Below are 27,352 nucleotides of genomic sequence, written 5' to 3' on the forward strand. Positions count from 1 at the left end.
CTTAAGTGCATTATAACCTCACTGTAAATGCTAACTTTGGGATGGCTGCACGGAAACATGTCGTGTTTGGTGTCAAACACCTTGAAATCATACCCCCACACCAGTAACTGGTGTGGGAGTATGATCCCACCCTTCTAGAGGAAGAGATATGACAGCACCGGTATACCCAATACCAGTCACAGAGCCCTGGCATCACAAAATGAATGCTGCCAGCCACAGACACAAGTCTGGCCTCCTCCTGCTGACTGAAACTCCAGGAGGGGAGGCATGGACAATAGGTTTCCTGTCACAGGTAGGTGTTATCACGTCCCAGACAGGCTTTAGTGGATTGGGGCAGGGTGGGTGCACTCCAATAGTGCTTTGAAGTCTGCACTGGGGGCACATTTGGTGTCCCTGTGCATAGTCCAGCTCAAACCAGTGTCAGAGGCTACCAGCCCCTGCTCTGGTGCAAAACTGGACAAAGGAAATGGGTGTAGCCACCCCTCTTTCCAAACCCTCTCTTAGGTGGGTCCCCTGAGTTAGTCCAACCTCTTCCTTGGGTATAAAGAAGGAACCCCTGACTACAGAACTTTAGATATCCCTGGACAAAACTCTGAAACTGAATCCTGGAACTTCGACAATCTACCCGACGCTAGATGACTGAAGAATCTCCCTTGGAGTAAAGGAGTTACTCCCCTGCTTGGCAGGCACCAAAGACGCATCTGAGCGGTTTGCATCTCTGAAGCTCCCGCCAGACTCCAAAGTATTTGCAACACAGGAGGTGGGTTTCCAGACTTCCCAGAGGCTGACTCGAGTCCCCTGCAAAGCTGAGACCCATAGCCCTTGTGGGTACTGTGGAACCGGTACCCCTGGACACCGTGCACATTTGCAAGTGCATTAGCTTCTCGACATCCCTTGAGGCTGTGCATTGGGTGACTTGTAGCCCAGACCTGAAGCACCTTTTCCACTGAAGATTGCTGGCCTACACTCCACGTGTGTTCCGTGAGTCGGCCCTTTGTGTTTTTGCTTGAGGTGCCTTTGCGATCCCTGGTCCGTTGACTGGTGGGTCCCTGTGAAGGCAACACTAACTTTTATTGGGCTTCCCTGGTTGCTCCAGACAGGCCCTGACTTTCCATTGCTTGGGGAGTCCCCAGGGCTTTGCTGGTCCGCACCGAAGCATCTTTCCTCTTCCTGCATGGGTTGCTGTTGCCAAGGCTTGTTGTGTCCAATCCGGGCACTGATGCTGCAGCAGTCGACATCCTTTGTGGGACAATTTGAATCCAGCTCCTGGCTGCCATCGACGCCTCCTGGTCCTCGTGGCTGAAGAGTCAAGCTTCCCTTCCTCGCACCTGAAGCACCCGACATCGGTGGGCATTCCACTATCATGCCCCTGGTCACTGGCAAGTGACCCAGACTCTGTCCCCTCTGCTTTCAGGTTCTTCACATCTTCGATCCAGGTTTGGATCTCTTCAGACACCCCACCTACCGGCAGCAGCACTTTGCAGCATCTCGCCATCGAAAACGACGACGCGACCCGACACCATTTGACCCCTATGCACCCGGCTTCCCTGGGTGAGGTAACACGAGTACTCTGGTGCTCCTGTGGGTGTTGGCCCTAGAACCATCTAAGTCCAAAAGGGTTTATTCCTAGTCCACCTCTAAGTGTCCTTAAACTTTAAAATTCCAACCGCGACTTTCCCCATAGAAGCTAACGGAGCTCGTGGCTGTGTTCTCACACTGCACACGTCCCCCGTGGGCCCACTGTCACTACCTTGGGTGGTTCCTTGGGGAGGGCGATTCTACAGGCTCTAGGCCTTGTGTCTAGTCAAGTCGTGGTTCTTATACCACTATACCGCTTTCTTAATATATGGTTTGGTCCTATCGTATATTGTGCTAATTTACTATGATATATTAAGTGTAACATATGTGATTTGACCTCTAGCCTCATAAAGAGACTAGCAGGGTGTGTTTAGTAATAAATACATATATTTTATATATATATACCTGGTGTGGTTCTCCTTTCATTTGGTCATTCAAGAGGTTATAGACTGGTAAAACAAGCTGCTTTACATTCTTCCAAAACTTAGCCTGAAGGCTGCTCTCCATAGCTACCACTAGGATAGCTTTCAAATAAGGTTGTCTTTAACCTATCATCTCTAAGGGGTTGTTTGGACTGGTGCAAGATGCCCACTATAACTAGTGGACAGCATATACCAGGCCAACTTCTCACAGTACATCGAGGAAACTGTGGCATGGGGAGAAAATTGGGAAGAAAAGATCTTCTGTGAGTGGGGTCAAGAGTATGGTAGTGTACCGTGGTGAAAGAGACATGAGGTGGAAGAGGAGCTAGACAAGTTGCGTGTTTGGCAACTCTGGAATGTGTCAGCACGGGCGTTGGGCTCCTGGGAAAAAAGTTTTGCCCCTGCACTTAGATACTTATTTATTTAATACAAATGAACCACTTGGTCTGAGGAACGTATCCACTTTGTCACTGTGCCCGCTGGAGATCTTCCATTCAGGAGTGCTGTTTGAGAAGAACAACATGGTAGGTCCGGCATTCCTACTGACTTTTCCATCTCAGAGAGAAACAACTAATGGGTAATTGACACAGGCAGAGAGACCGGAAGAGATAATGGTACAGACTTTTGCTAACAGCAATATGCCCATCGGAATATAGGGTAACGTATGATATGTCCATCAGATTATACAGTAACACAGGACTTTAAGTGGGATGAAAAAACTGGGGGTCTCTCAAAGGAGCGTGACTTATGCAATTAAGGGTGTGGCTTAAAACCATTTGAGCTAAAAAAAACTTAGCATAGTGTGCTGCCCCACTGGTATTTTGCTGTTTCTGTCATTGCATCCAGATATATAATACAGCAAGCAACATTATACCTACTACAAGCCAGGACTATTGGCCTTGTCAATGGTTATTAGTTACATAAGATAAAGAAGCAACAACTATGGCCTTTTATACATGCGCGCAATTCCCATTGGGTTATAAAGGGCTTTAGCCCCCTCACCCCTTGTGGGTTTCAGCTCGGCTGCTGCAGCTTGAGCTGCTGTGGGCTGGGCTGGACAGTGTGTGGCGTCCAATCTCAGCCACATCCAAGTTTTTCACAGGCCTTTATAAGACCATTTACATGGTTTTGTGAACTGGTTAACACGGATTTGTGTTTTTTCAATGGAACCAGTACCCCCTGGGTCCGCACTCTGCCTATTCTGTGCATTTGTATTTTATTTTTACTGCCACAGTGAGAGAATGGCTTTCGTGAAAAGGCATCTCATGAGTAGGGATGCCACATTTCTTAGAGAAAAATACCGGCCATTTGTTGCTGTTAAAAGAGTCTGCAAAGGTCTCGCCTTGAAACAAAATCGGGCTGTAAATTAAATGGTATGTATTCATTTGTAACAGGACTTTTCTGTCTTTGTTTCCTTTAATTATTAGTCATGAACCATTAATACAACTAAACCTGGGCGGAGTTCATGAAGTTCTGCTACACAGAAACGCCGCGAAGTGCCAAAAAAAATCCGCCGTGCTACGTGAAGCTCCGCAAGCGGCAGAGTGCGGTAGATAAATGCTGTTCACAATGATTTTCAGTGGCAGATGCTTGTCCGCATTGTACACTCATCGCGAACTGCACCATGCACAGTGCAAGCGGACGCTGCTTCCTTTCTGCCACTCGAGTAGATTTTTACTCGAGCGGCATCTTTCACAATACGAACAGACAATTTCTCAATGCTAGCGGTCGCGAGCATACGCGACTACTCGCAATGAGAAATCTGACGGCCCGTGTTGAGAAATCTCACCGGGAGGTTGATTTTCCATGCTCGCAATCGCCAACTCGATGTTGACGATCGCGAACAAGGTAAAATCTCACTGGGAGATGGATTTTCCTCGCTTGAACTCGACAACTTTGACGTTGACGAACGCGAATGAGGAAAAATCCCCATTCCGCTACATGAAACAGAGTTTTTGGGAACTCCGCGAGCTACGTGTAACGCGGAGTGCGGAAAACCCCACAAACTCTACGAGCGGAGCGGAGTTCACCGCCCAGACTTAAATACAACCCTAGATCACATTTAAAAGTGCTATTCATATTTGCTGTTTGAAGTATGCACAAATAAGTGCTAAACATACCAGCTTTAGGCGATTTCGCTTATTTTTGTACTGGCTGGGACGTCAAAATACCTGTGTTGCAGGTAAAAACCCCGACCAACTGGCAACCCAAATCAGGAGACTGAAAGTTTGTTGCAGGATCAGCACATTATTTATTTCCTCCACCCTCCATCCATGATTGATGCCATTATAGCAATAGTTTGACTTATATCTGAAACCCTACGGAAGCCATCAATCAATACAATGCTGAGTTATTTCAGGTGTCTGGGTATACAGCCTGCATTCAAAAAAGTCCCTTCTCATTCTCACTGCTCACCCTTCACTTTCATGTTCACCCTGCACTCACAGCGATCACACTGCACTCACACCATTCACCTTCCTCCTACCCTACTGACAACAGCACACCACTCACTTATGCCCCTTGCCATGAACTCACAATGTTCTCTCTCTGCTTACCCTATGGTCACATGAGCACACCGCCCACCCTGCACTCACAATGATCACACTGCAGTCACACCACTCACAATGCACTCAAACTTTTCACCCTGCACTTACATGAGCACACTACTCACCCTACACTCATGTGACACTTCACTCACCTATCACTCTCACTGCTCACTCTGAAATCTCACTCAAATAAGCACATCACTCACCCTGCATTCATTCCTCCCACTCTTCGCTTTCACCCGCACCCAAACTTATATGTCACATAATTCATCCGGCAGTCACTCCTCTTCCCCTACTCTCACACTGTCACATTGCTTACTGTGCACTCACATAGGCACTCCTGTCACTCACACAGCTCACCCTTCACTCACATGGGCACAGCACTCACCCTGCACTCACACCATGCATACAAGCACAGCACTCACCCTGCAGTCACACCACTCACCCTGCACTTCCTCCTTTCACCCTGCACTCACACAGACAAACCTCTCAGCCTGCATTCATACAGGCACTCTGTTCATTCTGCCTGCACACTGGGACAATAGTCGGCCGGAACTCATAGGGACAAATCAATCACTCTGCAGTAACTCTTCTCATCTTGCACTCACCAGTCACTCTCACAGATCACCCTTCACTCTTGCCACTCACCCTACACCACACCACTCATCCTTCAATTACACTGCTCACACCATCCTGCACTCACTCTTTTCACTCTGCAAACACTCCTCTCACCCAACACTCACATGGGCCCACCTCTCACATTGCATTCAAGCAGCTCATCCGACACTCACATCGGCACATTTTTCACCCTACACTCACACCACTCACACTGCACTCTCTCACAGTATTCACCATCACCCAGCACTTACATGAGCACACTATTACTCTGCACATATAAAAATTACTTACCTCTCATGAATATGGACATATTTCTACAAAGACTAACTGAACACCTCAATACCTACCAGAATACATAACAGAATACCTGCTCTTTCAGTAGTTCTAGATGCTTACTTAATTCCATCTACAACAACGGGCATGGTGCAAGGGGAGAGTGGACTGAGAATGTGGGGTGGTGCGAGGAGGGAGATTAGGGCTGAGGCTTTAGCGTATGGTGACGGATTGAGGATCATGAGACAAACTTCAAACATTCCTGGCTTTCCATTCACCACAATACTTAATTCCTGGACTTGTAGGTTGTTTTTTTACATTGCAAGTTGCGTCTCAAAAACCCAAAAATGCAAAGAGTTACTGGATAAGATCCAAAGTGTTACTGGATAAGTCAAGCATTTCATAGGATCAGCTGGATGCTGTGATATTACATGTTAGAATGTGGATTAGTTAATTTTCAATACTGTAACTGCTTGATCCACATGTGAAACCAAATATAAGCCCCATACAGCTATTTTAAGGAGGTGTACATTTAATTCAGATCATATTTGTTACAAACATTGACAAGGCACTATATTATTATTTTTGAATAGCGTATTGAGAATATGCTTTAAGCTTCACTAAAATGCAAGGAGGGTATGGTAGATGCAGTAGGGCAAGCTTTTCTAACACAATAAAAGCAGATTGACTAATGGAAGTGTGAGTGGCAGGGTGTCTGTGTGCGAGTGTGAAAGAGTACAAATGTACAAAATAGTGCAAGAGATATAGTGAGAATGTGTGTGTGTCAGTGTATTTGTATTATGCATGCAAGTGTGCTGCTGGTCTGGCAAACTGGAGATTATTCTTGCCTTATTTACAAAGGTACTAATAGAATATGGATGGGAGGTGATACCTATGGCAAGCTGCAGGCCATGAATGCTGACCCTCGTATACCGGATGGAATTTTTAGAGGTACTCATGGTTGTGGCTGAAGTATCCATGGTAAATTTTCAGCACTGCCATATTGAATGTACTCCTTAGTCTAAGGAGCTCACCCATAAAAAAATAATTACCACGGTATAGTGGAAGTAATTTCTGACTTACGACATTTGAAATAAACAAGATCTACTCATAGGAACGAACAGGCTTCCCTGGTGCATCATGAAAGTACTGGAATATTTCATGAATGCCCGGTAGGGTCTGTGGTATTTTAGCAAATATGATCCCAAAAGTTTCAAACAATTCTCAGGGGAGAAGTCTACTCTCCCTTAAATCATCTACAAGAAATCTGTTAACTTGTTTTGCTTGCTGGAAGTTGGAGGAAGTATCACACCCCACCACTTACATATATCTTTTTCCTCATAAAATGTGTATGAAATTAGCTCTCACACTATTCCTGAAATGCCTGTCATGCCCCATTGCTGGGAGCGGGACTATCTTTAGGGAGGTAGAACCGCACCTGGCATTGACTTTGGTGGAGGCCGCTGTGTTTAAAAATATTTTTTTGTTTAAAAGCACATGAACTTCCTTTGCATACGGTAGTTTTCTGGCAACAATAAAAACACCAAGATAACTCTAGTAATTAATGTGCCTACTAGTGAGAGTTCAGAATTGTATCGAGTTCCAGTTTTGGCTCATTGCAAAGTAGCATGGAGGGTTAATGTGCACGCAGATTACAGAACTGGGTGTGAGTGAACTATGAGCAGCAGTATAATGAGGAGGAGAAACTGGAGTCCTATACAATGCCTCAACTTAAGGGTATTTGCAAAAGTTTCAAGTGTTCCATTAGAGGTCACACAAGAAAAGAAGAACTGCAAATGGCGCTGAGGGCCTGGTTGGCAACTAGGAAGGCTAGTGGGTACCCAGAGGAGGAGCATGATGATGTGGGAGTGGAGGAGCAGAGCTTGAAAGGGCATGCTGTGGATCAGGTCCTGTATGGGAGGAGGGGGCCTACCAAGGCAGGCAGCCGTGTTTCCTCTGAGAATCTGTCCCCAGAGAAGCTGGAAGACAGGCGGAAAAAGAGAGGCAGTTTCAGTTGGAACTTGCCAGAATCAGGATGGAGGGGGAAAAGATGACCCTAGCTCAGGAGGTGAGCTTAACGGAGTTGGACTTGAACTTGAAGGCCAAGTGCAGCACAGATGGTGGCAGTGTTTCATCCAAGCAGTGGGAGCGAATGATGCTCTTGCCAAATCATATAGAGAAAGAGTACATCATGGTGATGATATCCAGAGATGGTGTCATGGTTATGAGCAGTGCTCCACATGAATGCAGTTCCTGAGAAGCACTCGAGGCCAGGGATCTGGAATCACTTCACAGTGGAGGGGAGGGATACATTGCTGGCCCTAAGGGATGCACATGCACTCACCTAACCAGGCATTACGGCAGCCCTACTTACCCGCAATTTACGACTCGCAAATGTGAATGTACAACAGTGTCTCAGACACTGTTTGCGATTCCCAATGGAGTCGCAAATTACATGCCTCATTAATGTTCATGAGGCAGTCGCAATTTGCAACCCCATTGGCAATGGTTAGCACTCACAGGGATGGTGACCTGCTGGGGTCAGCAGTTTGGGACTGCTTTGTCAATAAAGCTGTTTTTTTTTTTATTCAGCCCGTTTTACTTAAAGGAAAACGGGATGCATTTAAAAAAGTAAAAATTTAACTTTTCAGTTTCATTTTGTAAGGTCCCTGGGACCCCTTCCCATTTGCGAGGGCCTTACCACCCTTCTGAGAAGAATGGCAAACGGCGAATAATTTGCGACCGCAACTGCGGTCGCAAAACATTTATACATGGGTTCTAGACTCGCTATTAGGAAGGGAAGCCCTTGGCAAGCCCCTTTCTAAAAGCGAGTTGCTAACCCTATTTTGGGAGTCGCTAATTCATCAGCGACTCACAAAATAGGGTTGGTACATTGGCCAGACGTTTTTAGCGGCCACAAACGGGCATAAAACCCCTTTGTGACCGTAGGAAACGGTCGTAGATCTGGCCGATAGTGACATATAATTGCTAATTTAAAAAAATATATACACAACCAATTAAGCGTATTGTATTTGAAAATACCTGCATCATTTTGAGGCGATACAAATCCCCTTTAAAGAGGGGTGAGTCTTTTAACAGCCCAGAGGGGCGCATTGTTTGCACGCACTCCTATTCATGTGCGCTACTGACATCGAGGCTCCGCTCAGAACCTGCAAGGGTACTTGCACCTAGAAAAGGGACCAGAAACCTCTATTCTCACCCCTTACACCCCTCCCCACCCCTGAGCTTCAACCAGATTCCAGAGCAAAGAAGAAATGATTCGAGAGACGCACAGAAACGAAGCTGCCTGCTACCCGACACGCACAACACTGTCAACAGCTTCCTCGGACAGCGCATGCTCAGAACAACGAATGTGCAATACGGGTACTGTATAAAGCGCAGGCGATGTCTCGTGAAGTACTAAAGAGAACTGTGATTCACTAGTCTTCACCCGGCAGCGGCAAAATGTATTCTGGCCAGCGAAAAAAACATTAAATATTGAAATGAGGCACATGTACATTGGAAGAAATACTGCAGGTGTGCAAATTAGCGCGCAAAAAGTCAAATCACTTCACTTTGGCACGTAGACCGAACCTCAATGAACTGTTTTCCCTTACTTTAAAATACCTGTAACACGCCCTCTCTATCTTTTTCTGGGAGCATTCACCTTAATGTCAATTTTGGTAAAAATTAATAAAAAAACGAAAACAACATTGCGCCGACCCCATATTAATAACACAGCCATCATTTCAACTGCAGATTGCTGCCCGATTCCTTGGAAGCAACGAACATTTAAATAGGTTTTTTCATGAAGCGAGAGACTGGAATCCGAGGCTGGTTGGTTTCCGAGGCTACCTTTCCTGGATAGTGACTGGCTGTGATGGCAGCTGAGGAGGAGGAGGTGCGGCCATCCGGCGATGCCTTCCCCTCTGAGGCTGGTACCTCACTTAGGCTTACCACCCTCTCGTGATAGTGCCGAGGATGTGGGGAGGCGGCAACTTCTCACAGAATTACCTTCAGCCAATGTCTGGGCTCACTGCTCCCCCTGCTGACGTCAGTGTGACCCTCTGGAACGCCGTGTTATAAGGAGGTACCTTTCAGAGTAGCTTTTCCACATCTGCCGCTTGTTCTCTCAACGCTGGACTGTGGAGGGACTTCCACTAACCGACCGCAAGGAGGCGCACTCCGCTTGGGAGGAGCCCGGCAACAGCTGACGGGGCAAGCAGCATCCACCATTCACAAAGTAATTGAAATCTTAACTGTATCAACTCGCAAGGAAGTACCTGTGTTGCTGGGGCAGCGGCAAGACGGCCAGGTCATCTCCTAGCCTCCCAAGCTCCGGATCTTTAGGCATCGCTCTCCAGTTGTGACACATTTTCTAGCCCTGCTTGCTCTGAACTTGGGCACTTTCGGCGCGCCGAGGAGAAAGTGTCCAGGGATGACCTCACTTCCTCCAAACGGTACCATGGAGAGCAATAATAGCGCCTTCTCCCTGGGAGAGGGATTGGGCTTGGCCTGGATGGGAAACACCTCTGCCTCCCCCCAGGGCAATACTTCTGCCCCTTTTGCCCCCTTAGCCAACCAGTTTGTGCAGCCATCCTGGCGCATTGCCCTCTGGTCCCTGGCCTACGGCTCTATGGTGGCAGTCGCTGTGCTGGGCAACTTGGTGGTCATCTGGATCATAGTGGCTCACAAGAGGATGCGCACCGTCACTAACTACTTCCTGGTCAGCCTGGCCTTCTCGGACGCCTCTATGGCAGCTTTCAACACCCTGGTCAACTTCATCTACGCACTGCACAGCGAGTGGTACTTTGGGGAGGCGTACTGCCGCTTCCACAACTTCTTCCCCATCACGGCCGTCTTTGCCAGCATTTACTCCATGATCGCCATCGCTGTAGACAGGTGAGCCCAGCCAGGCCAGTAGTACACAAGGAAGGGGCTCACGTATGTAGCAATGGAAAAGGCGCATGCTTGAAAGGTTTTGGGAGCACGTGTATGAGGTATCAGGAGGGGAACATTCAAGAAGTGTTTGGGCACTTCAATTAAGTGTTTAAGGGGCACATGTATCAAATGTTATGACACATTGGTAAGGGTATCATGCAGGGTCACAAGTATGAAATGTTGGGGCACATGCATGAAAGGCACAAGTAGCAAATGTTCTGGCACACCTGTGTGGGGTATCAGGAAGGGACACGTCTATAAAGCGTTGGGGCACATGCATGTATTGTTAGGAGGGGCACATGCACGAAGTATTAAAGGGAATAAGTGTGAAGGTTTGTACAATGGCATGCATTTGACTAGTTGGGGCAGGGCACATTCATTGGGTATCAGAGAGGGGCACAGGCATGAGATGTTAGGAAAAGGCATTTGCATGTGATATTTGGGAGGGACGTGTGTACTGAGTGTTAGGGAGGGGCACATTTTGGAGTATTGGGGAGATGGACATTTATGTAGTGTTGGGGCAGGTGTGTAGTAGATTTGGGCGATGGCACGTTCTGGGGGGATACATTTATCAGTAACAGGCAGAGGCACGTGTATTAAGTGTTAAAATGAGGCACATGTAAAGAGTATGCGGGAGGCACACATGTCTGAAACATTGCATAAGTGTACATGTGTGGAGTATTAGGAATGGTACATGGATGAAGTTTTGGGGGATAAATATATGGATAATTAGAGTGGGGCATTTGAAGTATTATGGAAGGCCATGTATATTAAGTGCTAGGGATGGACACACATATCGATTATTAGGGAGGGCACTGGTAGAAATTGTGTGGGACACATGGATGTAGGTTTGTGAGAACGTGTGTGCATTGCTGGTGAAGGACATATATTTAAAGTGGTGGGTAAAAGGGAAGCAGATCTATAAAGTTTTGGGAGACACACACTGTATTATTGGGCACATGCATTAAGTGATGGGTGGGTTTATGCCCGGAGATTTGAAAAACTGCTGGTAGATTCAATTGTGTAGAGTGTTGCCGTATAGCACGTATTTCACTTGGGAGAATGACACATGCGATGTTTTTTTTAAATGGGACAGTTTTTTTTTTAAGGGGACAGGTTTATTTTTTTTGTAATGGGACAGGTTTGACATTTTGAGGATTGGCACTTGTGTTATTTATGCCCCATGTCTGTGTATACTTTGGGGGCATGGTCATTTTATGTACGTTGGGGGGAAATGCCATATATGAGGCATGTATGCAATTTTAGGGAATGCAACACGCGTGCAGTTTTCAGCAAAGGCGCGTGCGTGCACTTTGGGGAAATCGCACGTGCAAAAAGTTGTGCAGCAATGCACGTGTATGAAGGCTGGAAGACTGGTGCGGAGTGTCGTGAAGTTCTAATAAGACGTGACTGTGATGTTTTGAAGAATAATACACAAATGATGAAGTTGAAATTGACATATGTATTGCATTTTGGGAAATAGTAAATGTATGAGATTTACGGGGTATACCTTATGTTCCGTGTAAGGAGTTTTGGGGAAGGGCAGGTGTGGAGTTTTCTAACTGCGGTGATTTGTTGCCGGTTGAGGGCTCTGACCAGCATAACTGTGGACGCTCTTATGAGAATAGATAACGGATAATTAGTCACCGAGTGAGGTATTTGAGTGCGGTACTAGTGTTATCTGATATAGGGTTTGCAAGGCATCCATCAGATTGTGTAAATCTTTATTTCTTACATTATGGCATTTCTGATCTGTGTCCATACGTTGACTTTTGAGTACCGATTTCACCCAATACAAATAGAGTTTAAACTAACTAACTTTATCGTTAAGGGTGGTGGTGTGTGTGGGGGCGGGGGGGGGGGGGGGACTGGCATATCAATGTGTAGGGCTGATAGCAGCCGAAAGGCGGTCAAAGTGCGACAGCAGCGAGTCTTATTCCAACAAGTCACTTACTGTTCGACCAGATTCATTGTGTGACTTTGCACTGAGAGTCAGTCCGGTTTGCACGCGCAGAAGAGTGCGAGGCGCTCGCTTACTTTGGGTCGGTGTTTTAATAGGTATGTTTTTCAGAATTCGCCAACGCTCTAATGTTTGCTGCCTGGCTATCTTTGCCCCGCCCGCCCAGCAACCGCACTCCTCCGTTCTACGCTTTCTAAGGCAGGCAGTGACGTTCTTTCAGGCACGCTGACAGATGCTCCAGCTGTCTGGAAGTGACACTGCCCCCCCGGCAGGAATCGCTGCTCGCAGCTGCCACCTATGGGTGACGGCCAAACATGAAGCCCCCTCGGCACAGCAGGCGCCCTTCTCGTTCAGCAGTAGGGCAGAAGTCAGAGGGCAGCGGGTCTATTGGCGAAGCCAGCATGTAGGCGCTTCGCCGCTGTGTTCGAAGGCTCGAATGTCGTCCTCGGGACTAATAACTTTATACGAAGAAGCGCTCGAGACAGAAAGGGGATGTGTTTTTTCTATGCAGTCACCGTCGAAGTTCATCTCTCCTCTGCATCACTAGCTCTCGCTCTGCATGACATTATTGTTAAATTGTATCTTGCAGACGGGTTGTCTTGTACGGCTGTCGATGTCGCTGCAGGCGTACGCTGAAATTGTCGGACCACATATAGCTTCAGTGGTTTTAAAGATTCTGGTAATTTGAACACCACTGTTTGCGCTGCACCCCGCACCCGCACTCACACATGTTCTGTCAGTCTGTGCAACAGACGTATCCCAGAGGGGTCCGCGCTTTGCAAGTTCACATTTGCCGCATGAGACGTTCCTCGGGGTGTCTACGCATTTTCGATCACTACAACGTCGAGACACAAGTAGCTCTTCACATGGTCTCGCGCGGTCCATTCCGCAGCCGTTTAAACATGTAATAACTCACGACGACGGGATCTACAACTGCATTAGCCCCGTCCACCATTAAAAGTGATGGAATGTGAGACCCCCGGATCTCGTGCATGTCTTATGGAAAGAGGAACAGAGTTTTACGAGATTCTCTCTCACATAAGGTGACCAGATAAAACAAAAAAAAATGAATAAAAGAAAGGGAACATTTTGCTCAAATAGAAGAAAGACTACATTTTTCATCAACGGAAGGGCACAGAATGACTTAAATGACAGAGCTCATCAACCGAGCACAGAGAGAACGAGGCACTAAGGGGCAGATTTACAAGCCCCTTGCGACACTTTTACGCCGCCGTTGCATCACTTTTTGTGACGCAGCGGCGGCGTAAACCATGCACCACGTTGCAACTTATTTACAACGTGACGCATGTAGGCAGATGCGTCACGTTGTAAAGCCCTGCACCACATGAAACCTGCAACAGGTTTCATGTTGGCGTTCTGTCGCAGGGTGGGCGGTCCTTCGCAGGAAAGCCCCGTAAAACTGACGCAGTGAAATCTACAAGATTTAACTGAGTCAGTTTTACGACGCTGCTGCGTCAAATCCTTACGCCTGCTTGAAGCAGGCGTAAAGAGTGACGCACCACGTTAAGTATGGGCGGCCCCTGTGCATTGCAAAAGTTGCATCGCGCTTGCGACGCGACTCCAGCAATGCGCCGCCCGTACACCACAAGATGCGTCATCCATCTGCCCCTCCTTGCACCATGGTATGCCGCATTGTAAATGCGACACATCCGTAGTGGCGTAAGTGGGGGATTGCGTGATTCATCTGTTCTGGCGCATCCCTGCTGATTTGCAGAGATGCGCCAGAAGTTGTAAATCTGCCCCCAGGTGAATAAACCCTGGACGCCTGGTCACTTCACTCACACAACCTTTCACTGCTTGCAAAACAGTGGCGCGCAAGGGTGCCATGGGACCTATTGCCCCCACTGCTGGTTAATAGTAAACAAAACTGCAACAATTGAAGTGCTGTGCGCCCCTCCGACTAATGGTCCCCTTGTCACCACACCTGCTGTCAGGGCCGGCTTTAGCACTGATGGCGCCCGGTTCGACAATCATTTTTGGCGCCCCCACACCCCATGACGGCCTCCTCGGATTCTCCCACTACCAACGGGCATAAGTGCCCCTTATCCCTCCAATCACAAGTTACTGCTAAACACAGCGCCTTCCCCTGAGGTCGTGGCCCCCTCCACAGGTCAGCGCCCAGTGCGGCTGCACCAGTCGCACTGCCCTAAACCGGGCTCTGTCTGTTGTGCTACTTAACACTATGCCCCTGCTGCAGAGCAGTGCCATAACGCAAAACGAGGCCCCCCGAGTCCCTCATATCGCACATATATTCATTGGCCTTGGGCCAAATAGGGGGGGCGCCTCAAGAGCTGGAGGGCGCCAACAGGGGCATGTGTTACACCACTTATGCAGAGGGATATATGAAAACTCAGTCAAACTGATTTATCAGTCCGCTTTTAGACAAACACACGCATTACTCACCCGATACATACATCACTCTTAACTCACCCAGATATTACCACCATTCCCTCCTCTAGCGTATGAATGGCCCACAAAGAAGCATAGTGGGTCGATGTAAAACATATAGACAAACGAACTAAGCACTGGTTGTGCAAAAGGCAAGCCCGATGTCACAATGCCAAGAGGCCCCTGCAGTGTCAAACGCAGCAGCGACCCCGCTGTTGTGCAGTGTAATGAGTGCCCGTCAGTGAGCGATATACCCGCACTTGCCTCTTTAACAGGGGCCTGAAAGGTCCGTTACGGAAAGTTGTAGCCTCCTGATGTTAAAACTATCGTTACAGTATTCTCGTGTCTATGCGCTACGAAATTATATGCTCTGCAGTCGAGTAGTGCTGTTCTTCACACGCGACGCTTCAGTAATGGGGAATACTAGGCAACGTGTATCTAGAAATTACTTTTGATCACCTGTTGCGTCTGCACACGCTACCGCCGCGCATCGTTTGGAAAACAATTGCCGACTCGTAAGTGCGCCCTACATCTTCGTAGACCCGTCTTCCTGGAACGCATTTGCAGAGGGCTGCCACACACGCAGAGATTCCTGGAAAGAGCCCAGGAAGTTTAACCCTTGCTGCGTCACCAGCACCTTTACCAGCATGTGGGAAATTCAGAAACCCCGAGGATAATAAATGAATCTTGCTTAACATTCATTATTCTCCCTACGAAACGAACCTTACATTTTCAATGATGTTTCTACTGTGAGGTTTTCTCTTTTTTTGTGTTTAGAGCACAACAATTTTTTCCTTTCTCGTTCCCACAGGTATAGATAGGAACTGCCTTTCCACTGATAGGACACTGCATTCCGCCTTCCACTGAGGAAAAGATCTCTTATAAAGTCCTGATGTTCCATCCCTCTTAGCCTTAGAGCTATTTGTATAGCCGCATCTTAATTCATCGGTAAGGATGGAAGTCCTGACACGTTGTAAAGCTGTCCCACCCCCGCCATGTCTTCATTTGTCTCAATACCTCCTGCTGAATTCATCGTTTTACCAACAGTTTGTGTGTTCCTAACCTGAAATGAAGCCTCAAACTGCATACTGGGGGCTCTCACGTGTTACCTTTGTTGTGAGCCCTGAGATGTGAGGCTATACATTGTTCTCACTACTCCACAGTCCCTAGTAAGTAGTCCCCTTTGACTTACTGCATTACTTTAGCAGGTAACAGTTTCCTATTGTTTTTGAGGTGTTGAGATGCACACAGGGAGTTGCCTAACAGTCAGACCGTTAATATCAAGTACAAAGGTGCAGGGTAGATGCACAAGAGAGGAGCTAGAAAATTAAAATACCCCAACTTTGAACCAAAGTTCTAATGTCACAAAGAAAGTGAAACAGGTACGCCCGACCCTCCCTAGACAAGTTACCATGTCTCTTCCATCCAAACATCTATCCATTCATCCTTTCACCCTTCCATCCACCTACTGATATCCACTGTTTCGCCTCTACTTTCTGTCATCCATTTGTTCTTTTATTCACCATTCAGTCTTACACATTCCATCCATCCATCCATCCATCCATCCATCCATCCATCCATCCATCCATCCATCCATCCATCCATCCATCCATCCATCCATCCATCCATCCATCCATCCATCCATCCACCCACCCACCCACCCATCCATCCATCCATCCACCCCCCCATCCATCCATCCATCCATCCATCCATCCATCCATCCATCCATCCACCCACCCATTCATCCATCCATCCATCCATCCATCCATCCACCCACCCATTCATCCATCCATCCATCCATCCATCCATCCGTACATACATACATCGTTTCACCCATCCTTTGACCAATCCACCCTTTCACCCATCCTCTGACCCATCCATCCTTACTCCCATACACCCATGACCCACACATCCATGCACCCATTCTCCCACCCACACATTCTTTCATCCATCCATGCATTGTTTCACCCATCTACCTTTCCAATCATCCTTTCACCCACTCACCCACTCATCCTTTCACCGATTCTCCCACCCATTCATCCTTTCACCCATCTATCCTTTCACCCATTTATCCTTTCACCCATCCACCCTTTTACCCATCCTTTCACTCAACCATGCATCACTTCACTCATCCACCCTTTCACCCACCTGCAAACTTTTCACCCATCCACCCATTTTTTCATCCACCCATGCATCCTTTCAACCATCCACCCTTTCACCAATCCTTTCACCTACACATCCAGTCACCCATCTACCCTTTCATCATCCTTTAACTCACCCATCCACCTTTCATCCATCCTTTCACCCATACAGTCATCTTTCTACCCGTCCATTCTTTAACCCATCCTTTCTCCCACCCACAGAGCCTTTCACCATCCACCCTTTTACCCTTCCACGCTTCATTTCACCCACTAACCATTTCATCCATCATTTTACCAACCCATGCATCCTTTTACCCATCCACCCTTTTACCCAGTCTTTAACCCACACATCATTTCACCCATCCAGTCCTTCACCCATCCTTTCACTCACCCATGCATCCTTTCACCCATCCTTTCACCCCCACACATCGTTTCATCCACCAACCATTTCACCCATCCTTTCACTCACCCATGCATCCTCTTACCCATCCACCCATCGACCAATCCTTTTACTCACCCATGCACACTTTCACCCAATCACCCTTTCACCCATACTATCAACCCCACGCATCCTTTCATCCATCAACCATTTCACCCATCCTTTCAGTCACCCATGCATCCTTTTACACATCCACCAGTCAACCAATCCTTTATCTCACCCATGAACCCTGCCACCCATCCAGCTATCCTTTCAACTCCACGCATCCAGGGCTGGACTGGCCGTAGCAGGCACCGGCGTTTACTCGGTGGGACACCAGGGTGGTTGCCGGTTTTGGTCCCCTGGCAGGCCGTTTTTGTTACCGGAGGCCGGCAATATCGGCCCCCTGTATCAAAATTGTCCGAAACCGGCCCTTGGAAACAGGTCAGCTCTGTCGGGAGAGCTGGCAGAGCACTTTGCCAGGGCCGGTTTCGCTTCCCAGTCCGGCCCTGCACGCATCCTTTCATCCATTCAAAATTTCACCCATCATTTGACCAGCATGCGTCCTTTCACTCATCCTTCCTTTTAAGCTTCCATCCTTCTTTCCCTTATATATCCACCCATATTTCTTTGGTTAATTATGAGCTTTAATCTGCAGATTTGCAGACAAAAGAGGCCCATAAAAAAAAACCACCCCAGGTGTAGCTGCTAAAGCAGGACGTTCTCAACGCCCCTGTAAGCGGGGGTCTCCTCATATTTAATTTTTAAAATAAAATATAATGTTTGCAAATAACATATTCAATCATTACTGTAGTAACCCTCACCTGTATCTGCTTGCAACATAGTGCAACGGTGTTTGCAAGATGGGCCCTACAAGCTGTCCAGAGAGGTTATTCCTATTTCCATTACTTACTGCTCTTTGTGTCCATGTTTGTCGTAATGGGAGCCCACCAGATGAAGGTTTGCCAGGGCCTCCCAGACTCTTCTCTGATGAGGCACAGGCGGACCCTTTCAAAATGATGGACCCACTGGACACTGATTGAGAATGGGAGGCTTGATGAATATAACCTGGGGCTGTTCTGTGGCTTATTGGACATCGCTTGGACCCAGATCTGTCTAGACCTAGCTGCTGCTGTTTGCTCACTGTGTGCTTTCCCCTGGCTAGGGCTCTGATTGAGGCACTGTGAAACTCTGCTTGCCTGTCCTGCTGCTGCCCTTGCCCTGTGTTGAATTCGGTAGCCAGATCAAAGACAACCAAGATTGCATCCAGTGCCGTGAAAGTATGCTCTACAACTCACTACAAGCCTGGAGGCGGGCTGCTGAAGAAGTTACCTCGTTGACTACCAGTGTTCACGCTACTGGGTGCATGTCACAACTGAAGGTGTGCAAACTTGGATCATTTGCATTCGCGTAATTACAGGAAATCTCAACAAAACAGTTACATTACATATAATTACTAATAATTATGTGAAATACTAAGCTGTCATTTCACACTATATTTAAGAGCCAAATGCCTTCTATCATAATTTTTGGGCACGAGGGCCAATTTAAACGAAGCACCATGAACAACTGCTGCTCACCTTCTCATGTTCTTGCGTGTTTGAGGTCAAATTCTACCACAAATGGTTTATTCGTGGTAATTGTTTCCCACAAATGGTGTGTAATTATATTAAGTGGGTTAATGGCGTAAGTTTAGGATTTTTGCGTAATAAACGTAATGCGAAATTTCCCAAATTGTGTTAATTATGCTGGCGCAAGTTGATCTACTGCGTCATAAAATGGTTGGAGGTTGAATGTTTGTTATCCATATACAATGATGCTTTTAATAGACAGGAAACCCTGTGAGTATGGCTGAAAGGCAGCTTCTCACACCACTAGAGAGCTATCTTTCTATCTAATAGCTTTCACAAATCTGTATTCAGGCTGTTCTTTGCAACGCACTTCTACTTGTTTTTTAAGAAATATCTTTGATTCAAGGTTTCACATAAAATACGATGGATGTCAGGAGGGCATTATTTGTGAGTATGCTATAGGCCAGATGTACAAAGTTTTTTTCATACGCAAATGGCCTAATTCACAGAATCAGTCCGTTTGAAAATAAAATCAGGCATTTTTTCAGTGTGCAAAGGTGCAAAATTGGGGGCCTCCGACCGAGGCCCGGTCCCGAGGAGCAGTACTCCCAAAGATGGGGAGCGGCAAAAGAGGGTCTGCCCTCCCCGCTCCCCAGCCTTTATAGTTCCTATTTGTGCAATCCGGTTTAGACCGGATTGTCTGACTATGGGACCTCCGGGGAACCGGAAGCACTTGAAGTGCTTCCGGTTCACCCGCAACCGTGCCCATGAGAGAGAAACCCAAAGGGGAGGTGCCAGGAGGCACGACCTCTCCAATATGCGGGGGACCGGCGCGACGGCCATAGTGGCGGCGTGCCCGAGTCCGTGCCCGCCTCGGCAAATTGATAACCTATTACCGAATTGCAAATTGGGTTTGAGATTCGGCTTTAGGAACGAGCGTGTTTAGAGCGTCCCTTCCTACTACCAAATTTCAGTGGTATGTGTGAATGTTTTGCAACCAAAATGCTGTCGCAAAACATTTGCATTTTACCTCCTACTTTAAGTAGGTGGTAACTCATGCACAAAGGGGTAGGAGTCCCTAATGGACTCCATTCCCTTTGTGTCAGTTTTTTAAGAGCAGACTGTGGTCCCATGGACACTGGCTACTATTAAAAAATGAAAAGAAAACCTTTCATTTTTCTTTCTGAAATGTATCTCATTTTCCTTTCAGGAAAATGAGCTGCATTTAAAACAAAAAAAATTGCTTTATTGAAAAGCAATAACACGCATGGTGGTTTGTTGCCCCCAGCAGCCGATCTTCCCTATGATTTTTGCAATTTCCAATGGGTTGCAAACAGAGACCAACCTATTTAATATTAAGGAGGTAGGTATATGTGCCATCCACTGGGAATTGCAAAATGTGTCCAACACACATTTGTACATTGGAGTTTGTGATTACCATATAGTAATTCGCAAAATGTGCTATTGGGTATTTGCAAATGGTTTTCTATGTACATCTGGCTCCAAGTAATTATATTTTATGTGATACTGCCTCAGAGAAAGTCTCAAAACCATTGTCGGCGTAGCATCACAATAAAGTAAGGCTTAAAAATGAAGGGGCTCTGATCTGACCTTTCTGCTTGAATGGGCACTTTCTCACACTCAACTTACTGTTTGTATTTTTAAGGTGCAAATTCAATTAGGTTTTTTCTTGGTTTGAGCTTTTGGCTGGACAGTACAGTTTGCATACAAAGTTATGAACTTTTGCTTCTTTTAACTTTTGTTTCTTGATCGTATTACACTGTTTATTATGGGATAGACACTCATATATATATTTTGTTTAGGTTGGTGTGAGCAATTGGGTTGTTGGTAGGCCAGGGGTGAAAACCTAATTAAACAACAGCTAGAATCCTTGTCAGAATGAACCACATAAGTCACTAAATTAACCTGTGCTTATCCCCCTGGTAGTGTGGCACAAAAGCAGTCAGGCTTACCTTAGAGGCAATGTTTAAGTATTTATGCAGCACCCAAACAGAAATAAAGTGAAACACAAGAAAAATCCAAACCAATTAACAAAATAGAGTAAAATGTATTAAATTATTTGACTTCAAAACGACAAAAAACAATCAGTAGAAACAGAGTTATGAACTTTTAAAAGCTTTTGTGCAATCTACCACCTAAAAGATCAAAGCTCTAACTGCGGAAATCTAGTCGTGCAAGACCGGGCAAAGTTATAGATGACAGCAAAGGAGCATAGTTCATATACAAGCCGTGGATTGGGCCCAGTCTCAGCTTATGTTCAGACTTAAAACATATTTAAAAGAAGGTAAAGTTCAGCGGGGCAAGGCAGTTGATGGTGTCTGAGAAGGAGACGTTGTTATCAGTGAACCACTGGATGAAATTGCAGTGAAGAGTTCTAGGTTCAGATTTAGTCACTTGTTTGGAAGTCAAAAATCTCCAGTGGGACGAAGCTGCAGGCTACATCAGACAAGGGCTCCAGGAGGTCAGATACCCTTCTGTGGAGAAGAGCGTAGCTGGAGCTACCGCAAAGTTAGCCCAACTGGTAATGCACTTGGGTGGATTTGCAAGCAGGTAGGCCGCGGTTTCCTGTCTGTTCTCAGAGCACTTTTTTGACAGAAAATATTTTAAGTCCCAAGTTTTGTATTTTGGCTGACTGGGTTCCTTTAGCACCACTTTCAAGAGCCCAAGACTGGAGGGGACCAGTTGAAGGGTCAGGACTCACTCCGGGATGGATCTAGGTGGACTTTAAAGTTGTGGAGCTTTTTGCCCACGGAGTTACTCTGGTGGTCCTGGGCTCAGGTGGAAAAGCAGGTCTCAAGCAGCAGGGCAGACCTCTTAGGGCAGAGGCAGGTTTCAGACACAAATCCAGTCCTCTTAGAGCAGCAGGGCAGTCCTCTGAAGTACACAACAGACCTCAGGCAGCAGGGCAGTCCTCCAAGAGTCCTCTGCAGGTCCAGAAGCTAACTGAAGAGTGTGCCTCTGGTCCTATTATGGTACCTGTTGCAAGCTTTGAAATGGAAGAAACTTCTAGACCCACCCCCTCACAGGTGATCCTAGAACTTCCTGCCTCCCTGCCCAGGATTTCCCTGCCCAGGATTTCCCTGCCTAGACTCCACCTGGTCTGGGATCACAAAAGTCTAGTGTGAACATCTTTGTGTGTGTGCTGAGTCAGTTCTTTTGGAATGTAAGTTGGAATGTGCAGAGCTCTGCCCCTCGCATCCTGCCAGCACACAGTCCCTCTTTGTGTTACTGTCTGGGGGGAATACACAAACTTCCAACTACACCTAGTCATGTGACATTGGAAATAGACTGCAGGCACCAAATGGTTAGAACAAGAAAATGCCAACTTTCTAAAAGTCAGAATTGTGACTTAAAATCCGACCATTGAAGCGGGGTTTAAATTATAATACATTAGACACCAAACATGATACTTCTTGCTCGTTTTGCAGGGGATTCAGCGGAGGAGCTTACCTGTTTCCTACTTTGCCCCCAATCACTGCTCGGCGCACCCGCTTCGCGGGTGCCCCTTCGCCTGTCTCGAGGAGCGGACCATAATCCACGCTTGGGAGGAGTCCGGAGGAGCTAAACCGGCAACAGGCGTGTGGCTGCAGCGGGGCTGCGAGCGTGCGGGGACTTCATTTCCCAGAAGTCCCTGCCAGACCAACGACGAGCTTCCGGTCCGCTCTCCCTGCTGCCCCGCCCCCCGCCCTCCTGAGGCTTTAAATCTACATTTTACTCCCGCAGCGCGGGACGCAGCCCGGGCTAAGACTGGGCAAAGACAGGGCCGTTTGAGGCCGTTCGAGGTCTGTGAGGTCCGGTCTGGGCTACCCCCTTTTGTATTGTTCAAACTAGTCTGTGCGAGTGTAATTGTTATACAATTTATTTATTATTATCATATCCACACAGTAAGGTTGGGGGTTGCCCCTGTTGGTTGTTGAGCTATGTCTAACAGGTTAACACGGAGCAAGGCCCCAATTGGTGGTCTTCCTATCAATGGTCCTATGGACGATTTTATTACTCGTACCAATACAGCTATAGACCATGAAATTTCCAAACTCCAGACTCGTGTTTCCCTGGAATTGGCGTCCGCTAGGAGATTGTCCCAGGTAATCGATTTGTCGAAAAAATCTTCCCTGGGCAATATAGCCACAGCGGTTACCCCGCCACGTCCAGCTATCCCCCATTGTATAGTTACACATGTTGATGTCCACCACACTCCGGCTTTCTCTGTACTACCCCCCACATTGGAGCCACTGATTCAGGATAGTGCTGCGAACCTGTCCATAACCCCTCTTAAGCAAGATACTGGTTCTAATAATCCTACCTCGGCAATGTTCTCCTCTAGGCACACTCTTAGTAGAGCCCATCAAGCTAAAAGAAAATGCACCTCTCGGTCTGCTTACCGTCGTAAGAAGGCCAGAATTGTGACTACTGAACATCTGAATGCGACTAGTGCTCCGGTCTCAAATCCTATAGGAGGGGGTGTGACCGGGGAACATTCACATTTTGAGGGGGTTAAAGATGAGCCAGCTCCTGCTTCCTTGACCACCTCCTTGGTTATTGAGGCAGGAGAAGAGGGCATACATGTTGAGAGTGGGGACAGGAACGAAGGGGAATTTATAAGTTTAGTTTGGGAAACCCTTAAGAAACTTCTTTCTCCTCTTGATCTTAGACTCTCACGCATTGAGAACCATTTACTCGAGATGGAAAAGAGCATTATTGCTCTGGCCACTCTCGGCCTGAGAAGTCTAGAAAACCAGGGTTTTCCTGTTGCTGAGCCTCTTCCCCATGATAAGATCCCTCAAGTTCCACAACCTTCCCCTCCTTTACCAGTTATCGCACGATCGGTGCCTACATCGGGGCCTGCGGCTGGGCATCATAGCTCAACCGCCTCTATACCTAAAGCTCCTAAATGTCCCACCCCCCAACCAGTAGTTAAACCTAATATAGGTGTGTTACATAGACCCCCTCCTAGGGAAGCGGTGCTCCAATCAACCAAGAGCCCTCCTGCTAAGAATAACTTTAGAGGGGGTTTTATCGATCTCCCTCCTGAGGCTAATGAGTATGTGGTTGTGCTGACGAATGTCCCCCAGTTAGGAAATGGCCAATACGAGAACCATTGGTCTCTGAAGAATAAGACAATCCATTGGCTCAATGCGAATAGACCAATCCCTAAGGGTCAGAGAAGTAGAATTTTAATGGTACGTAGAACCCCCTGGGTGGGCCCCTCAAGGAAATCTAGCGCTGGGGATTGCATAGTGGTGACCTTTGAAGATCCTTTCATGGTACACCACATCTGTTCCTGGCCCATTGGCGAAGGTTCTCTCGTTATACCTAGGCCTTTGTCCTTCTTTTATCCACCGTGTCTTAGGTCTACACGTGATGAGGACTGGTCTCTAGTACACCACCGCAACTGGAGGAGCCACTCCAAAAAATCCCAAGTCTTCCCCATAAATTGGAATGTTTTTTCCACTTCTAATCGGTTTACTGGGCTTGAGGAGGTAGATTGACTGACATGTCAACCTGTTCCCCAGGATCCTTTACCACTGGTACTAGGGCATAATGAACTATCTTCCTCTCCTTGTGTGACCGAACCCTCGGCTGTTAGCCCACCAACTTCAGAGGGAATGCTGTCTGTTCCATCTATGGAGGCGGCCTCGATTACGCTGTATTCTTCTGATTCTCAACCTGTAATGGACCAACTGGCCCTACCTTGCCCGTTTCCCACGATCTCAATCCAGCATGTTCCTTTAGCTAGGAAGCTGACTGATGTAACAATGGCTCCCTATTACCATCAGATTGAGCCATTATCTAGGCCAAATAGATCTGCTGCGGGGGGGGCAGGTCCTGTGATCAAATTGGCCACATTAGATGACCCTCCAAGACAGACTACCTCTGCCGACCCCTTGATAAAGATCATATGTTGGAATGTGGCAGGGCTCGCCCGTAACTTCGAACTTCCAGAATGGAATGCCTTTCTGGCCCCCTACAACATCTGTCTTTTGCAGGAAACCTGGTGTCTTGAGCCTAGGCATAGAGTGGGCTTCACGACTTACTTTGTTCCAGCTTCCCACCAAAATGGAGGTAAAGGTCGCCCGTCAGGTGGCCTTCTCATATGGGTTAACATTGCTCTAGGTCTAAGTGTCACTCAAAAGCCCACGCATTCTCCTGATCTCCAGAGGATAACCATTCTATGCCCAGGGGGTAGGAAGTTGGAAGTCTTCAACCTTTATCTAAGGGGGGCCAGGGGCGGGTCATCCACATTATCCTCTACAGGTCTGGGCAGCGATTTAGCCGCCTGCAGTATCGACTCTTATGTTCTTCTGGCAGGCGACTTTAATTGCTGTTTTGAGCCATTGGCTGTGGAGGATATACTGGATACTTGGGATGAGGACACAAGGAGAGGTATTCCCATCCTGACCCTAGATCCGATTCCCAAGTGGACCCAGAGTGCGGTAGACATCAACGCGCTGTGTATGGAACATGACTTAAGACCAACTAACGGCCGATCTAAATCGGATATCCTGGGTGCGCACACTTACAACCGGATAGGCCGTACCTCCAGAATAGACTATGTTGTGCTGAATTATAATTTGTGGGCATTCCATTATGATATGGAGGTCATTGCGTCTTGTGATATTGACCACAATCCTCTCTCCTTATCATTGATTCCGCCCTGGCAGGTGGGAAATCAAAATAAGTTTCCCTATAAGTGGAAAACCTCCCATGAGCTTGTCCCCTCGGCCTGTGGTAGGCGCCTAAAATGGGCTAAAGTAGAAGCGGATGAGGGAAGGATGGCACAGGCAGGGACCGCAATGTTAGCGGCAGGACAGCGCCTGGATGCCCTGGGTGTCTCCAGCCAATCTGTTTTACCTTTATTCACAGAAACCATTGTGGTGCTAAGCGATTTGTTTATTATACCTCAATCCAGCGCAAAGGTTTCTGTGAAGGGTGCTCCCAGGGCAAGAAATAAATGGTATTCTTCAAAATGTCGGGTTGCCAAGGGGGAACTTATTACCGCAGTTAAAAACAAGGATCCAGGCACTATCAGATTGGCGAGGAATCTCTATAAAAAAGTTGTGGCAGAGGCGAAGGAGGCCCATGACTTTAGCTTTTGGTGGGATTTAGTGGAGGCAAGTACCAGAAAAGACTCCAAGGGGTTCTGGGATCTGTTAAGAGCCAGGGACAAACCCCTTGATTCGCAGTTCACTTGTAATATTTCTGGCGATCTCTGGTTTGCCCACTTTTCCAAATTGTACTCTGTTCAAAGTGGGGTACCCATCCTTAAAACGGGCCTTCATGCCAGCCTACCACCTGAGATTTCTACCAATGCCTCCCCCTTCAGCATAGAGGAAGTAGAAGGGGCAATCAGTCGCATTGTTTCTAGTAAGGCTGCTGGTCCTGATGGAATTCCGGGGGACTTGTTGAAGAAATATCCATCATTGTGGAGTAGATTAATTGCCGCTCTTCTGAATGAGGCGGTGTTGGGTGGTTCACTTCCTGACTCATGGAGTGGTGCTGAGGTCGTCCCCATTTTTAAGAAAGGCAGTCGGGACGACCCAGCTAACTATCGCCCTATTAGCCTGCTTGATTCAACGCAAAAGGTTGCGGGCAAAGTGGTTCTAGGTAGGATCCTGCAGTGGGTTGAAGAAAACCAGGTTTTGTCAGATTTCCAGGCAGGTTTCAGATCTGGGATGGGTACTATCGAGCAGACGTTCCGTCTCTTAATGATTTACTGGAAGGTGGTTGTGCTGGGTGGGGGCAGCTTGTACTTGGTCTTTATAGACTTGCGAACTGCCTTCGACCTGGTCCCTCGAGCCCAACTATGGAATGTCTTAGATAGGTTGGGCATACCTCCCTATTTGCTGGCCTTGCTTATAAAGTTTCATGAAAGCAACTTTGCCCAGATTAGATGGGGTACCCAGGGGGATAAAACATCTCGTATCTCCGTAGACAGGGGCGTCCGCCAGGGTTGTGTGCTCGCCCCCACTCTGTTTTCTCTATACGTTAACGGAGTGGTGGAGCATCTGCTTCAACAGCCGTCAGATGCACCATCCTTGGCTGGTAGGAAAGTTCCTACGCTCCTGTTTGCGGATGATACCCTCCTAATTTCCAAGTCACCAGTAGGTATCCAAAAGTTGCTTTCTAGCTTTAAGGCCTTTTGTGATACCAAGGGCCTGTCTATAAACATAAGCAAGACCAAATTCCTCGTTCTTAATCCTCCCAGGAAAACGGTTGTTCCCCCTACCTTGGACTCTGTTCCTTTGGATAGAGTCAATGAATTTGACTACCTTGGTATTCGTTTGTGTGCCAATATGAGTTGGAAGGCGCACCACCAGAAGGTGTTTCTGACACACAAGAGAGTTTCAGGGGCCCTGCTCAAGGAACATCGTGCCTCAGCTTTAAAACCTATAGGGGCACTGCTTGATATCTATAGGGCAAGGGTGGTGAGTGCAGCATTGTATGGTGCTGAAC

General features: G+C 47.3%; 1 protein-coding gene across 1 annotated transcript in view; it reads left to right on the plus strand.

Moving 5' to 3' along the window:
- The first annotated feature begins 9,484 nt into the window (after positions 1–9,484).
- TACR3 (tachykinin receptor 3) overlaps positions 9,485–27,352 on the plus strand; it is a 1,209,419-nt gene continuing 1,191,551 nt past the window's right edge. The window contains exon 1 of the mRNA XM_085641420.1: positions 9,485–10,339. Coding sequence (XP_085497546.1) covers positions 9,876–10,339 — 464 coding nt within the window. The 5' untranslated portion in view covers positions 9,485–9,875. The remainder of the gene's footprint in view (positions 10,340–27,352) is intronic.

The sequence above is a fragment of the Triturus cristatus genome, chromosome 2_2 (assembly GCF_964204655.1).
Source record: "Triturus cristatus chromosome 2_2, aTriCri1.1, whole genome shotgun sequence".
NCBI classification, from domain to species: Eukaryota; Metazoa; Chordata; class Amphibia; order Caudata; family Salamandridae; genus Triturus; species Triturus cristatus.